Source organism: Mobula hypostoma, chromosome 5 (assembly GCF_963921235.1).
Source record: "Mobula hypostoma chromosome 5, sMobHyp1.1, whole genome shotgun sequence".
NCBI lineage: Eukaryota > Metazoa > Chordata > Chondrichthyes > Myliobatiformes > Myliobatidae > Mobula > Mobula hypostoma.
The window spans coordinates 88,741,752-88,757,950 of NC_086101.1; the positions used below are offsets into that span (position 1 = coordinate 88,741,752).

At 43.4% G+C, this 16,199-nt stretch overlaps 1 protein-coding gene across 1 annotated transcript in view; it reads left to right on the top strand.

Annotated features, from left to right (window-relative positions):
* Positions 1–16,199, top strand: part of si:ch211-246m6.5 (von Willebrand factor D and EGF domain-containing protein) — a 327,759-nt gene that overhangs the window by 288,305 nt on the left and 23,255 nt on the right. Inside the window, exons 22-24 of the mRNA XM_063049712.1 lie at positions 8,879–8,974; positions 9,117–9,212; positions 15,572–15,667. Coding sequence (XP_062905782.1) covers positions 8,879–8,974; positions 9,117–9,212; positions 15,572–15,667 — 288 coding nt within the window. The remainder of the gene's footprint in view (positions 1–8,878; positions 8,975–9,116; positions 9,213–15,571; positions 15,668–16,199) is intronic.

A 16,199-nucleotide genomic window follows, 5' to 3' on the forward strand; every position in this document is an offset into this window, starting at 1 on the left:
GAAACCTAAGCCATCCCTGCTCTGTCGTCATCTCTCATGCCTCTGTAATTCCCTTTATTCCATTGCGATACTAATACATGTGAGTTATGTTTCTCCCTCTCAAACTGCAGTATGAATTCAATCATATTATGATCACTGCCTCCTATGGGTTCATCTACATTGAGCTCCCTGATAAGATCTGAGTTATTACACAACACCCAATCTAAGATAACTTTTCCCTGAGTAGGCTCAAGCATGAGCTGCTCTAAAAAGCCATTTCATAGGGATTCAACAAATTCCCTCTCTTGTGATTCAACACCAAACTGATTTTCCCAATCCCCTTATATATTGAAGTCCTCCATTACAATTATGACATTACCCTCATTACATGCCTTTTCCAGCTCCCTTTGCGATCTCAGCCCCATACGTTGGCTACTATTTGGAGGCCTACATATGATTCCCATCATGGATTTTTTACCTTTGCAGTATCTTAACTCCACCCACAAGCATTCAACATGTTCTTTAGCAAGAGTATTCGAGTACAGGTGCAGGGAGGTACTACTGCAGTTGTACAAGGCCTTGGTGAGACCACACCTGGAGTATTGTGTGCAGTTTTGGTCCCCTAATCTGAAGAAAGACATCTTTGCCATAGAGGGAGTACAAAGAAGGTTCGCCAGATTGATTCCTGGGATGGCAGGACTTTCATATGATAAAAGACTGGATCGATTAGGCTTATACTCGTTGGAATTTAGAAGACTGAGGGAGGATCTTATCCTAAAGGGATTGGACAGGCTAGATGCAGGAAGACTGTTCCGGATGTTGGGGAAGGCCAGAACGAGGGGTCACAGTTTGAGGATAGAGGGGAAGCCTTTTAGGACTGAGATTAGGAAAAACTTCTTCACACAGAGAGTGGTGAATCTGTGGAATTCTCTGCCACAGGAAACAGTTGAGGCCAGTTCATTGGCTATATTTAAGAGGGGGTTAGATATGGCCCTTGTGGCTAAAGGGATCAGGGGGTACGGAGAGAAGGCAGGTACAGGGTTCTGAGTTGGATGATCAGCCACGATCATACTGAATGGCGGTGCAGGCTCGAAGGGCCGAATGGCCTACTCCTGCACCTATTTTCTATGTTTCTATGTTTTACCCTATGTCACCTCTTCCTAAAGATGTACGTCCATCTCTTACCAACAGAGCCACACCACCTCCTCTGCCTTCCTGCCTGATCTTTTGATACAAAGTATATTCCTTGATGTACACTCACCTATGGCCTTCCTTCAGCCACGATTCAGTGAGGCCCACCACGTCATACCAACCAACCTCTAACTGCGCTGCAAGTTCATCCTCCTTATTCCGAATGCTCTGCGTGTTTAAAGATAGCACCTTCTGTCCTTCATTTTTCACCCTTTTGAATTTTGCCTCTGTGGTTCAATTTAACTCTTTGCCTTGTTTGCACTTGTACCCAATCATTGGCTTGCCCTTCCTTACATTCATGTTACACCCATCATCTACTTATAAATCTGCTGGCTCGTCCTCAGCTCTATCATCCTGGTTCCCAACCCCATGCCATATTAGTTTAAAACACTCCTTACAGTTCTAGTAAACCTGCCCGCAAGGATATTGGTCCCCCTCAGATTCAAGTGCAACCCGTCCCTTTTGTACAGGTCACACCTGCCCCAGAAGAGGACCCAATTATCCAGTAATCTGAATCCCTGCCCCCTGCTCCCTTTCTTCAGCCACACATTTATCTACCACCTCATTCTATTCGTATCCTGCTTCTCAGCTTCCTTCCAAACTCCCTGTATTCTGTTCTCAGGACCTCCTCTCTTTTTCTGCCTATGTTGTTGGTACCAATATGTACAGTGATTTCTGGCTGCTTACCGTCCCTTTTCAGGATAATGTGGACACATTCAGGCACATATTGTACCCCGGTACCTGGGAGGCAAACTACCATCTGTATTTCTATTTCACAGACACAGAATCACCTATCTGTCCCCCCTGACTATAGAGTCCCCAATTACTGCTGCCAGCTTCCTCAGTTCTCTGCCCATCTGAGTCACAGGGCACACTCAGTGCCAGAGGCATGGCCACTGCTGCTTTCCCCAGGTAGGTCATCTGCTCCAGCAGTACTCAAAATGGAGTAGTTATTGTTGAAGGGGACAGCCACAGGGGTGCTCTCCTCTATCTGAAGTTCTCCCTTCCCTTTCCCAGCAGTCACTCATTTCATTAGTATTTGGTAATTGGTTTATTACTGAAAAAGGATCTAGTGCTTTCCCAAACTATACAACAAATAAACTCTTCCAGAGCTTCCAGCCAGCTGCAGATATCGATTTTAACTGATGTTTTGATGACAAACTCTGACATCAGGGATGATGCCTGGGCATGTCTAGTCCAGTGGTATTTATACCCCTGTCCTCTGTCCTTCCTGATTGGTTAGTCCTGATCCAATCAGGTTTCTGCTGTCCCACCTTGTTTACAATCGAATTCCAGTTTATGTTTTCTAGAAGGATCGTCAAGATCCTGAAAAAGTACCAGATTAATACCATCCACAAACCAGTAAGGAAGCTCAAATCACAGCTTATGTGGGTCAAAGGTGACCTGGGACACAGGACGACTGGCCTTTATAGGATTTCCTGTGAATGCGGAGCAGCATATATCGGCCAGACAGGACACACGGTGGAAACCTGCATCAAGGAGCACAGGAACTGTATCCATTTGGGTAACCCAGAGAAATTGGCGGTAGCAGAACATTGCATTAGCGATGGCCATAGGATTGACTTCAACAGCACAAAACTACTGTGCTGTACCAATGGTTTTTGGGACCACCTGGTGATGAAAGCCTTTGAAATAAAACTTGAGGTAAAGAATTTCAGCAAAGATGAAGGTCGCACTCTGAGTAGGAATTGGAATTTGATTGTAAACTAGGTGGCAGTGCGAAAACCTGATTGGATGAGGATTAACCTGTGAGGAGGGATGGATGATAAGGGTATAAATACCACTGGACTAGACACACCAGGCAATATCCCTGATGAAGATGGCAAAGTTTGTCATCAAAATGTTAGTTAAAATTAATATCTGTACCTGGCTAGAAGCCCAAGAAGAATTTGTTTTTGGTTTAAGATTGTTAACGTGAAAAACTTTGTTTCACATACCAGCTATACACATCATTTCAAATCTACCAGGTAGTACAAAGGGAATAGACAATAACAGAAAGCTGAATTTCGTGTAACAGATACAGAGAAAGTGCAGTGCAGGCGTAATAAAAATAAGGTGTAAGGCCCACGCCAAGGTCGTTTGTGAGATATAGCATTCATCTTTGTGATACAAGAGGTACATTTAAGAACCTGATAACAATGGGATAGAATCTGTCTTTGAACCTAATGGGGCATGTTTTCAATCTTTTGGACTTTCTGCTTGATGGAAGGTGGGCAGGAGAAGAACAAATGTCAGGAGTGGAAAGGGTCTTCAGTTACATTGGCTGTTACATCCTTCCAGCCTGAAAGGGATCTTTATTCTGTTCTGCACCAGTCATTATCCATCACTTTGCAAACTGGTTTGAGACGACTCTTGTGAATCAGAGTAGTGCTACAGAAATAAAAATATCTGTACACATCTTAAATCACCATGGTTTTCAAGAGATATTGAGACCCCGGATAAGGAAGAAAAAAGAGGCGCAGAGGAGGTATAGGCATTAAGGAACAAATGAGATGCTTATTGGGTATAAGAAATGCAAGAGAATGCTTAAAAATCAGGTGGGCTAAAAGAAAGCATGAAGTTGCCCTAGCAGACAGGGTGAAGGAGAATTCTAAGGAATTCCACAGACATGTTAAGAACAAAGGATTGCAAGGTACAAAATTGGTCCTCTGGAAGATAAGAACGGTAATCCATGTGTGGAGCCAAAAGAGAAGAGGAGATTTAATTTTTTTTCCCTGACATCGTGTTCCCTCAGCCCCTGTGTAGGCAAGTACAGAAATTGCTGGGGGCCTAGCAGAGATATTTAAGTCATCCTTAGCAACAGGTGAAATACCAGAGGATTGGAGGATAGCCAATTATGTTCTGCTGTTTAAGAAAGGCTCTGAAAATAAACCAGGAAATTATCAGCCAGTGAGTCTGACATCAGTAGAGGGAAAGTTATTGGAAGGTATTCTAAAGGACTGGATATACAGTATGAGTATTTGGATTTTATGGGCTGATTAGGGATAGTCAGCATGATTTGTCCCTGGTAGTTCGTGTATGTCCAATCTTACAGAGTTTTTCAAGGATGTTACCAGGAATGTTGATGAAGGCAAGGTAGTGGATGTTGTCTACATGGAGTTTAGCAAGGCACTTGACAAGGTCCCTCATGGGAGGTTGATGAAGAAGGTTCAGTCACTTGGCATTCAAGATAAGGTAGTAAATTGATTTAGACGTTGGCTTTGTAGGAGAAGCCAGGGAGTAGTAGAGGGTTACCTTCCTGACTGGAGGCCTGTGACTAGTGGTGTGCCGCAGGGATCGGTGCTGAGTCCAGTGTTGTTTGTCATCTATATCAATAATCTGGATGTTAATGTGGTTAACTGGATCAGCAAATTTGCGGATGACACCAAGATTGGGGGTGTAGTGGACAGTGACGGAGACTATCATGGCTTGCAGCAGGATCTGAACCAGCTGGACAAATGGACTGAAAAATGGCAGGTGGAATTTAATCCAGGCTAGTGCAAGGTATTGCACTTTGGTAAGACGAACCAAAAAAGGTTTTACGCAGTGAACGGTAGGATCTGGGAATACAGATCCATAATTCATTGATAGTGGTATCACAAGTAGATAGGATACATAAGACATAGGAGTAGAATTAGGCCATTCAGCCCATCAAGTCTGCTCCACCATTCCATCATGGCTGATCCCAGATCCCACCCAACCCCATACGCCTGCCTTCTTGTCATATTCTTTGATGCCATGACCAACCAGGATACAAGCAACTTCCGCATTAAATATACGCACAGTCTTGGCCTCTGCCGCAGCCTGTGGCAGAGCATTCCATAGATTTTCTACTCTTTGGCTAGAAAAATTGCTCCTTACCTCTGTTCTAAAAAGTTGCCCCTCAATTTTGAGTCTGTGCCCTCTCATTCTGGATACCCCCACCATATGAAACATCCTATCCACATCCACCCTATCTAGTCCTTTCAACATACGATAGGTTTCAATGAGATACCCCCTCCCCCACCACATTCTTCAAATTTCCAGTGAGTATTAGCCAAACCTGCCAAAGGCTCCTCATTTGTTAACCCCTTCATTCCCAGAATCATCTTATTGAACCTCCTCTGGACTCTCACCAATGACAACACGTCCTTTCTGAGATATGGAGCCTAAAACTGTTAACAATACTCTAAGTAGGGCCTGACTAGTATCGTATGAAGGCTCAGCATTATTTCCCTTGAAATAAATGCCAACGTTGCATTTGCCTCCTTTACCACTGACCAAATCTGTAAATTCATCTTCTGGGAGTCTTGCACGAGGACTCCTAAATCCCTCTGCACCTCTAATTTTGAACCTTCTCCCCATTTAGATAATAGTCTGCACTACTGTTCCTTCTACTAAAATGCATTATCATATATTTCCCAACATTGTATGTGATCTGCCACTTTTTTGCCCATTCTTCCAATTTGTCTAAGTCCTGCTGCAATTGCATTGCTTCCTCAGCACTACCTACCCTTCCATCTATCTTCGTATAATCCACAAACTTTGCCACAAAGCCATCAATTCCATTATGGAAATCATTGACAAACAATGCAAAAAGCAGAAGTCCCGATACTGACCCCTGAGGAGCACCACTGGTCACTGGCAGCCAACCAGAAAATGTCCCTTTTATTCCCACTCACTGCCTCCTGTCTGTCAGCCATTCTGCTATCCATGCCAGTATCTTTCCTGTAATGCCTTAGGATTTTATGTTGTTAAGCAGCCTCATGTGTGGCAACTTATCAAACGCCTTCTGAAAATCCAGGTAAATGACATCCACTACCTCTCCTTTGTCCACCCTGTTTATTACTTCCTCTAACAAATTTGTTAGACAAGATTTCCCTTTACAGAAACTATGCTGACTTTGACTTATTTTATCATTAGTGTCCAAGTACCTTGAAACTTCATCCTTAATAATAGACTCCAACACTTTCCTAACCACGGAGGTTAGACTAACTGGCCTCTAATTTCCTTTCTTTTGCCTTCCTCTCTTCTTAAAGAGTGGAGTGACATTTGCAATCTTCCAGTCCTCTGCGACCATGCCAGAATCAAATGATTCTTGAAAGATCATGACCAATGCATCCACTATCTCATCAGCAACCTCTCTCAGGACTCTGGGATGTACTCCATCTGATCCTGGTGACTTATCAACCTTAGGACCTTTGAGTTTGCCTAGCACCTTTTACTTTGTAATAGCAGTGGCACTCACTCTTGCTCCCTGACATTCACGGACCTCTGGCCCACTGTTAGTGTCTTCCACTAAAGTACTCATTAAGTTCATCTACCATTTCTTTGCTCCCCCCCCCCCATTACTACCACACCAGCATCATTTTTCAGTGGTCCAATATCAACTGTCACCTCCTTTTTACTCTTTATATAACTGAAAAAACCTTTGGATTCCTACTTTATGTTATTGGCTATTCTGCCCTGATATCCCTGATATTTCATCTTTTCCCTTTTTATAAGCTTTTTTAGGTGCCTTTTGTTGGATTTTAAAAGCTTCACAATCATCAACTTCCCACTCACTTTTGCTACCTTACCTTGGCTTTTATGCTGTCCTTAACTTCCTTTGTCAGTCTTGCCACTTGAGAACTTCTTCCTCTGTGGGACATATCTGTCTGCGCCTTGTGAGCTACTCCCAGAAACATCATCCATTTCTGCTCTGCCATCATCTCTGCCAGTATCCTCCTCCAATCCACCTGGGGAAGCTCCTGTCTCATGCCTTTGTAATTCCCTTTATTCCATTGTGATACTGATACATAACTTATGCTTCTCCCTCTCAAACTGCAGTATGAATTCAATCAGATTATGATCACTGTTTCCAAAGGTTTCCTTACGTTAAGCTCCCTAATAAGATTTGGGTTATTACAAAACACCCAATCTAAGACATCCTTTCCCCGAGTAGGCTAAAGCACAAGTTGCTCTAAAAAGCCATCTTGTAGGCATTCAACAAATTCCCACTCTTGCGATTCAACACCAACCTGATTTTCCAATCCCCTTGCATGTTGAAATCCCCCATTACAATTATGTCATTACCCTTATTACATGTCTTTTACAGCTCCCTTTGCAATCTCAACCCCACATCTTGGCTACTTTTTGGAGTCCTATATTTGATTCCCATAATGTTTTTTTTATCCTTGCAATTCCTTTACTCCACCCAGAAAGACTCAACATTCTCTGAGTCACCTCTTTCTAAAGAAAGGGCTGTAAAGTTGTAAAAGACATGGGGGAGACCCAATCTGGAGTATCGTGTGCATTTTTCTCAGGTAGCCACAAGAAAGATGTAACTAAGTTTGAATGTGTTCAGAGAAAATTTAAATGAATGTTTCCAGGACTGGAGGACCTGAGTTATACGGAAAGATTGAATAGATTAGGAGTTTATTCCTTGAAATGTAAAAGATTGAGGGAAGATTTGATAGAGGTTTACAAAATTATGAGGGGTACAGATAGGGTGAATGCAAGAAGGCTTTTTCATTGAGTTTGGGGGGGACTACAACTAGAGGTCATGGGTTAAGGGTGATAGGCGAAAAGGTTAAGGGGAACATGGGGGGAAACTTCTTCACTCAGATAGCTTTGAGAGTGTGGAACATCCTGTCAGCACAAGTGGTGCATGCAAGCTTGATTTCAATGTTTAAGAGAAGTTTAGATAAACACATAGATGTTAGCGGTATGGAGGGCTGTGGTCCCAGTGCAGGTTGATCAGAGTAGGCAGTTTTAATAGTTTGGAATGTCTTGGTGAGTCAAAGGGCCAGTTTCTGTGCTGTATTTTTCTGTGACTCTATCACCAGAATCATTAAAATTACAGAATAATTTTAATCTGCCTATAATGGTTGTTATTTTGGGCATTCTTGATATAAGGCTAATAGGTCTAATTTTTGCATATCTTTATCTCAAATAATTGTCCACTATATGTTGGTAGTATCTTTTATGCCCATTACCCATCCCATCACCGCCGTGCCACCCATATCCCATCACCGCCATGCCACCCATATCCCAGAATATGCTGCTCTGTTATGTCTACTTAATCTTGACTATTCAGTAACAAGAGAAAATCTGCAGATGTTGGTAATCCAAGCAACACACACAAAATGCTGGAGGGACTCAGCGGGCCAGATTTGAAAGGTGGGGAGAGGGGAGAGAGAAACGCCAGGCGATAGGTGAAACTTGAAGAGGGAAGGATGGAGCAAAAAGCTGGGAAGTTGATTGGTGAAAGAGACTGAAGGCCATGGAAGAAAGAAGAAAGGTGGAGGGGAACACCAGAGAGAGGCAATAAGCAGGCAAGGAGATAACATGACAGAGGGACAAGGGGTTGGGAAATGGTGAAGGCATTAAACATTCCAGTGAACATCAATTTCTCAAGCTTCCAGTAATGCCTCCATTCCCCCCTTCACCATTTCCCATCTCCTTGTCCCTCTCTCATGTTATCTCCTTGCCCACCCATCACTTCCATCTGGTACTCTGCCCCACCCCTTCTGTCCCCTCCCCCACACTTTTCAAATCTACTCCTCAGCTTTTTTTCTCCAGTCCTGCTGAAGAGTTTCAGCCTGAAACGTCAACTGTACTTTTTACCATAGATGCTGCCTGGCCTGCTGAGTTCCTCCAGCGTTTTGTGAGTGTTGACTATTCAGTCACATGTTCTGGGCAGCAACTACTTTTGCTAACAAAAACCAACAACTGTGATATTTATTAGCTATATGCAGGTATCCCTGTGGGAAGAATATGGAATGTGCAGCTCCCAACACGTGTCGCTGTAAGCCTGGCTACACTGGGTATAACTGTCATATAGGTAGGGAACACTGCTTAACAAAAACCTATCAAAATTCTCATCATTTGAGAATGATGATTGCTGTTAATTTTGCTGTTATTTTCTATGACTGATTGCTTGCAAAATGTGTTAATGCTGTTTATTTCGGCTGTACCTTTTTAAGCAATCTGCCGACCAGACTGCCAAAACAAGGGAAAATGTGTCAAACCTGATAAGTGTGAGTGTCCTCCAGGATACCATGGCCTGACCTGTGAAGATGGTAGGAACAACTTGTTTCTTCTCCCTGTTCGTCTCTGCACACGGATCTATGACACATTGATCCTGTACTGTAATATAATACTGTTTTTCATGAATAGGTAAAAGTATCATTGAAATTCTGACTGTTCTGAAATAGGACATTGCCCATTTAAGAGCAATGAGGCAAATCTTTTTTATGTTGGAATCGTGTTCCTTGAACCTCTCTTCCTCAAAGGGCAATAGAAGCGGAGTCTGAGCATTTTTAAGACAGATGCAAGTGGCCGTAAGGAAATTGCAATTACATCAGATGTGATCCTGTTAAGTGGCAGTGCAGGTTTAAATAGCTGCTTTCCTTCTAATTTAGATGCTTGTGTTAAGTTTATTTATCTACTGCTGTTTCTTCATGCTGTGAGTGGCATTTGAAGCAAGGGCAGCTTTAACTATTTCCATATTGCCAATCACTTCTTACCATTACAGAGTGGATGAGGATGCAGTTAATGTGGAGCAACACATTTATCTGTGGTCTGGCATTAAAATCCAATAGATGCCAACTTTAAATATGCAGATCACATCCAAGTAATGCTATCCCACTGTGAATGCAATTCTAACCCCAATTTAAAATTTTAAGGGAAGTCTCTTTGTATCACTCCCATCAGCTTTAATTGGTCTTTGAAGTAGCATGGTGAGTTGTCCATCATGTCTGGCGATGATAGGAAACATGTACAGGAGAATTCTTAAAGTGGAAAAACTGTTGCACTGGGGAAGTTCCACTCTCTCGACCTCAGAAGTCCGGGTCCAGTGGTACAAACAGGTGTCACGTACTGGGGTCAGTGGGTGACCATGATGTCTTTTGTGCCTTGTCATGCCCTTCGTTCTGTACAGAGCGTTGCAGTAGTGCCTTCTTAGCTGTTCGATCTCACTGTGGATCTCATCTGCCCAGACCGCTGGAGCTGAATTTGTATGCTAGGACAGGCATGTGCCTATCTCACTAGAGTATGAGGCTGCTGGCTACCCTCACCTGCTTTAGCCCCCCTGTCGAAGCAGTGTACAGGTGCGTGACCACTGTCACATGCAAACAGCTACTTGGAGCTACAGGCGAGAGCTGAAGAGGCCAGTTTAAGTCTTGTTAATAGTTTACTTCCCCTACCAATATAACATCCACCTCCGGACCCATTTTGTAACAAACCAGTAGCAATATTGGGCTTCATTCTCTTGGAATCCAATAGAATTACCACCAAATTGTACACAGAGCAACACACACAAAATACTGGAGGAACTCAGCAGGTCAGGCAGCATCTAAGGAAATGAATGAACGGTCGATATTCCGGACCAAGACCCTGCTTCAGGACCAGGCAGCTTTTCTGCTGGGCTCAGCTGATTATATAAATGAAGTCTTGGACTTGTACTTCTCTAGGTTAAAGGTGGCACATGCTGACAGCTTTCCTTTCCTTCTGTTACCCTAAGCACATTCACCAGCAAAAATTGTTTCTGGTGAGTCACTGCACTGCCTTTTCACCCCATGACCTATGCAGCCACCAGTAATGCAAAACAAATTTGTTCAGTCACAAGTGATTTGGAATGTCCAGCTTCACATTGGGATACCTGTAATTGATGAAACTGCAAAACTATTTACTTTGAACATTAAACACTACACAGTTTTAGAATAAGGATTTATTGTCAATTAAAAGTGCAACTATGCTCTCCTCATAACAATAATTATTTCATTTTAATGTGGAACAGACTCGATGGGCCAAATAGCCAAATTCTGCTCCAATGCTTTATGGTCACATAGAATTACTGATACAATAATGATTAGATGTTAATCCAGTGATGAAGACAATATTTTTTATTCAGTAAATGGCTCATATACAATTACAAAAGTCCCTGCTGCACAGGCTCAATTAGTTTCCTATTAATTAAGGTCTCTTGCATAACCAGTAAACTGTTCAATTAATTATCAATGAAGAACTCTGCACAAGGACTTCATTATCATTTCTAAGATATTCTTCAACCAAATATCATCATTTACCCCACAATCTGCCAGCTGTGGTTGCTGCACATTTTTAATAGGTAAGATTTTCAGAGCAATGTTAAAAATTGATGAATAGAAATATTCTGTACTTACATTACCATTCTTATAGTTACGAATTACCAATGTAAATTCAGAGATACTTGTTAAGAGCTTTTAGGAATAATGGAATCATCCATACAAATAGACCACATTGAGGTGGTAAGAGTCATATGACCCATTCTCTTTCACTTCCACCTTATTAATAATGGTTTACGTTGCGGGAAATTAAGACTATCTAACATACCATGACAATCATCAGTTGATGTCAATCCGTGTCAAAGCTTGTAGGTCTTCCTAAACGCAACAGATTTCTTATAGCATAGTACAGCACAGTACAGGCCCTTCAGCCCACAGTGTTGTGCTGACCCTCAAACCCTGCCTCCCATATAACCCTCCACCTTAAATTCCTTCATATACCTGTCTAGCAGTCTCTTAAATTTCACTACTGTATCTGCCTCCACCACTGACTCAGGCAGTGCATTCCACACACCAACCACTCTCTGATTAAAAAACCTTCCTCTAATATCTCCCTTGAACTTCCCACCCCTTACCTTAAAGCCATGTCCTCTTGTATTGAGCAGTGATGCCCTTGGGAAGAGGTGCTGACTGTCCACTCTATCTATTGTTTTAATATCTTGTATACCTCTATCATGTCTCCTCTCATCCTCCTTCTCTCCAAAGAGTAAAGCCCTAGCTCCCTTAATTTCTGATCATAATGCATACTCTCTAAACCAGGCAGCATCCTGGTAAATCTCCTCTGTACCCTTTCCAATGCTTCCACATCCTTCCCATAGTGAGGCGACCAGAACTGGACACAGTACTTCGTGTGGCCTAACCAGAGTTTTATAGAGCTGCATCATTACCTTGCGACTCTTAAACTTTATCCCTCAACTTATAAAAGCTAACACCCCATAAGCTTTCTTAACTACCCAATCCACCTGTGAGGCAACTTTCAGGGATCTGTGGACATGTACCCCCAGATCCCTCTGCTCCTCCACACTACCAAGTATCCTGCCATTTACTTTGTACTCTGCCTTGGAGTTTGTCCTTTCAAAGTGTACAACCTCACACTTCTCCCGGTTGAACTCCATCTGCCACTTCTCAGCCCACTTCTGCATCCTATCAATGTCTTCCTACAATCTTCGACAATCCTTGACACTATCTACAACACCACCAACCTTTGTGTCATCTGCCAACTTGCCAACCCACCCTTCTACTCCCACATCCAGGTCGTTAATAAAAATCACGAAAAGTAGAGGTTCCAGAACAGATCCTTGTGGGACACCACTAGTCACAATCCTCCAGTCTGAATGTACTCCCTCCACCATGACCCTCTGCCTTCTGCAGACAAGCCAATTCTGAATCCACCTGACCAAACTTCCCTGGATCCCATGCCTTCTGACTTTCTGAATAAGTCTACTGTGTTGAACCTTGTCAAATGCCTTACTAAAATCCATGTAGATCACATCCACTACACTACCCTCATCTATATGCCTAGTCACCTCCTCAAAGAACTCTACCAGGCTTGTTAGACACGATCTGCCTTTCACAAAGCCATGCTGACTATCCCTGATCAGACCATGATTCTCTAAATGCCTATAGATCCTATCTCTAAGAATCTTTTCCAGCAGCTGTCCCACTACAGACGTAAGGCTCACTGGTCTATAATTACCCAGACTATCCCTACTACCTTTTTTTGAGCAAGGGGACAACATTCGCCTCCCTCCAATCTTCCGGTACCATTCCCGTGGACAACAAGGACATAAAGATCCTAGCCAGAGGCTCAGCAATCTCTTCCCTCGCCTCGTGGAGCAGCCTGGGGAATATTCCGTCAGGCCCTGGGGACTTATCCGTCCTAATGTATTTTAACAACCCCAACACCTCCTCTCCTTTAATATCAACATGCTCCAGAACATCCACTTCACTCATATTGTCCTCACCATCATCAAGTTCCCTCTCATTGGTGAATACCGAAGAGAAGTATTCATTGAGGACCTCGCTCACTTCCGCCGCCTCCAGGCACATCTTCCCACCTTTATCTCTAATCGGTCCTACCTTCACTCCTGTCATCCTTTTGTACTTCACATAATTGAAGAATGCCTTGGGGTTTTCCTTTACCCTACTCACCAAGGCCTTCTCATGCCCTCTTCTTGCTCTTCTCAGCCCTTTCTTAAGCTCCTTTCTTGCTTCCCTATATTCCTCAATAGACCCATCTGATCCTTGCTTCCTAAACCCCATGTATGCTGCCTGCTTCCACCTGACTAGATTTTCCACCTCACTTGTCACCCATGGTTCCTTCACCCTACCATTCTTTATCTTCCTCACCGGGACTCCTTTTTGACTTCTCTGCCTGCATAATAGTATACATGTCAGAAACAAAATGCTGTAGGAACTCAGCAGGTAGAAGTTCAAATTAAATTTATTTTCAAAGTGCATGTATGTCACCATATACAACCCTGAGATTCATTTTCTTGCGAGTAATCACATTAAGTACAAGAAACACAACCGAACCAGTGAAAGACTGGACGGACAACAAACTGTGCGCCTGCAAAAAACAGAAATAATAATAAAAATAAAAAATATATAAGCAATAAATAGAGAACATGAGATGAAGTGTCCTTGAAAGTGAGTTTATTATTTGTGGTAACAGTTCAGTGATGGGGTGAGTGAAGTTGAGTGAAGCTTACCCCCTCTGGTTCAAGAGCCTGATAGTTGAGGGGTAATTACTATTCCTGAAGTTGGTGATGTGAGTCTTGAGGCTTCTGTACCTTCTTCCTGATGGTAGCAGTGAGCAGAAAGAACCACCTGTGTGGTGGGAGTCCTTGATGATGGATGCTGCTTTCCTGCGACAGCGCTCCACGCAGTGCTAAGTGGTGGGGAGGGTCTGGGCAGCATCCACTGCTTTTTGTAGATTCTTCCATTCACACCATTGGTGTTTCTATACAAGGCCTTGATGGCACCAGTCAATATTGTCTCCACCACACATGTATAGAATGTGAATGTCAGAGTTTTAGATGATGTGCCAAATCTACACAAACTTCTAAAATCAGGCATTTTCTACAATTAAACTGTTGATGTTTTGGACCATGACCCTTCATTAGGAAAATGCCTGCATGATCTGATAAATTAGATTAGATTATGAGGACACGCAGTCCTCCTTTATTGTCATTTAGTAATGCATGCCTTAAGAAAGGATACAATGTTTTTCCAGAATGATATCACAGAAACACAAGACAAACCAAGACTGAAAAACTGGCAAAAACCACATAATTATAACATATAGTTACAACAGTGCAAAGCAATACTGTAATTTGATAAGAAAAGACCATGGGCACGGTACAGTCTCAGAGTCTCTCGAAAGTCCCATCATCTCACGCAGACGGTAAACCTCCAGCACCGCAAACTTGCCGATGCAGCATCCCGGAAGCATCCAACCACAGTCCGACTCCGAGTCCGCCCGAAAACTCTGAGCCTCTGACCAGCTCCCCGACACCAATGCACCGAGCACCATCTCCGCCGAGCGCTTCGACCCCGGCCCCGGCAACAGGCAATAGGCAAAGCCGAAGATTTGGGGCCTTCCCTCCAGAGATTCTCAATCGCACAGTAGCAGCGGCAGCAGAGCAAGCAGTTCAGAAGTTCCTCCAGGTGTTCCTCCGTGCTTCTTCACGTCTGTCTCTATCAAATCAGGATTGTGCACAGCATCCTACTTCACAGATACGATATCAATTTGGAACGGCTGCACACACTGCGTCGCGCCGCCATCTTCTCCTCCCTCCTTTTATATCACCAGTTCAGTCTCTCTCCGGTGACTCAGAACACAGTCACAACAATCCTACCATACACTGACTGAGTCCAGTGGACTGGGCTGCTGCAAACTCTATGCCACAGGAGAATCCTCATGACCATCCCCTGTGCACTGATGATATGTAATGTTTGGTCTTCCCGGGTGAAACCGACACTGGCACAGGAGAACATGGCAACTTCACACAGAGACCACCAAGTCACGGGAGCTGTGAGAAACTGTTGCAGCATCATACTAATATTAAATTCCCTCTGACCCATCAAACACACCCTGTTAAGGCCCTTCTGTAATCCCTTTGTGCTCCAATCTGAGTCGGGACCCTCTACATCCCAGGTCTCGCTCAGCCTGAGGTATCTCACCACCCAATGATCTGGATGCAGTAAATTTTCTCAGCAGAGCTTGAACTACTGCCTGAAGACATGCCAGCATGCAAGATGGGAGATGCAGAGGTATTTAATACAGGTCAAAGATCCTCCATGGTATTAATGGTTTGTGCTTCTCTGTCTAGCCCACTGCATCCCAGCTTGTGAACATGGCGGATCGTGTACAGCCAGAAATACTTGCTCCTGCCACTACGGGTTTGTTGGGCCGAGATGTGAAACAAGTGAGTGCACTCTTGTTCTCAGCATTGTCTCATGTCAGCTTGTTTTTATTTAGGTTCCAGTAATTCCCTCTCTCCCTCAAATCAGGATCTAATCAGCCATTCAATTTCACTTAGACTGATCAAATGACTCAAAACCACCAGCTGATGAAGTAATATTGGCCTCTTAAATGAAACTTGATTCCACTAACAAGATCAGTTATCTTGAACGCAGAAAATTCTGCAGATGCTAGAAATCCAAAGCAACACACTCTAAGTGCTGGAGGAATCTAGCAGGTCAGACAGCTTCTGTGGAAATGAATAAGCAGTTGATTTTTTTTAAGAAGTGGAAAGGAAGGGGGGAGACGCCAGAATAAAAAGGTGGAGTGAAGGGAAGGAGGGTAGCTAGAAGGTTATAGGTGAAGCCAGGTGAGTAGGAAAGGTAAAGGGCTGGAGACATAGGAATCTGATAGGAGAGGAGAGTGGACCATAGGAGAAAGGGAAGGAGGTGGGGACCCAGGGAGAGGTGATAGGCAGGTGAGAAGAGGTAAGGGGC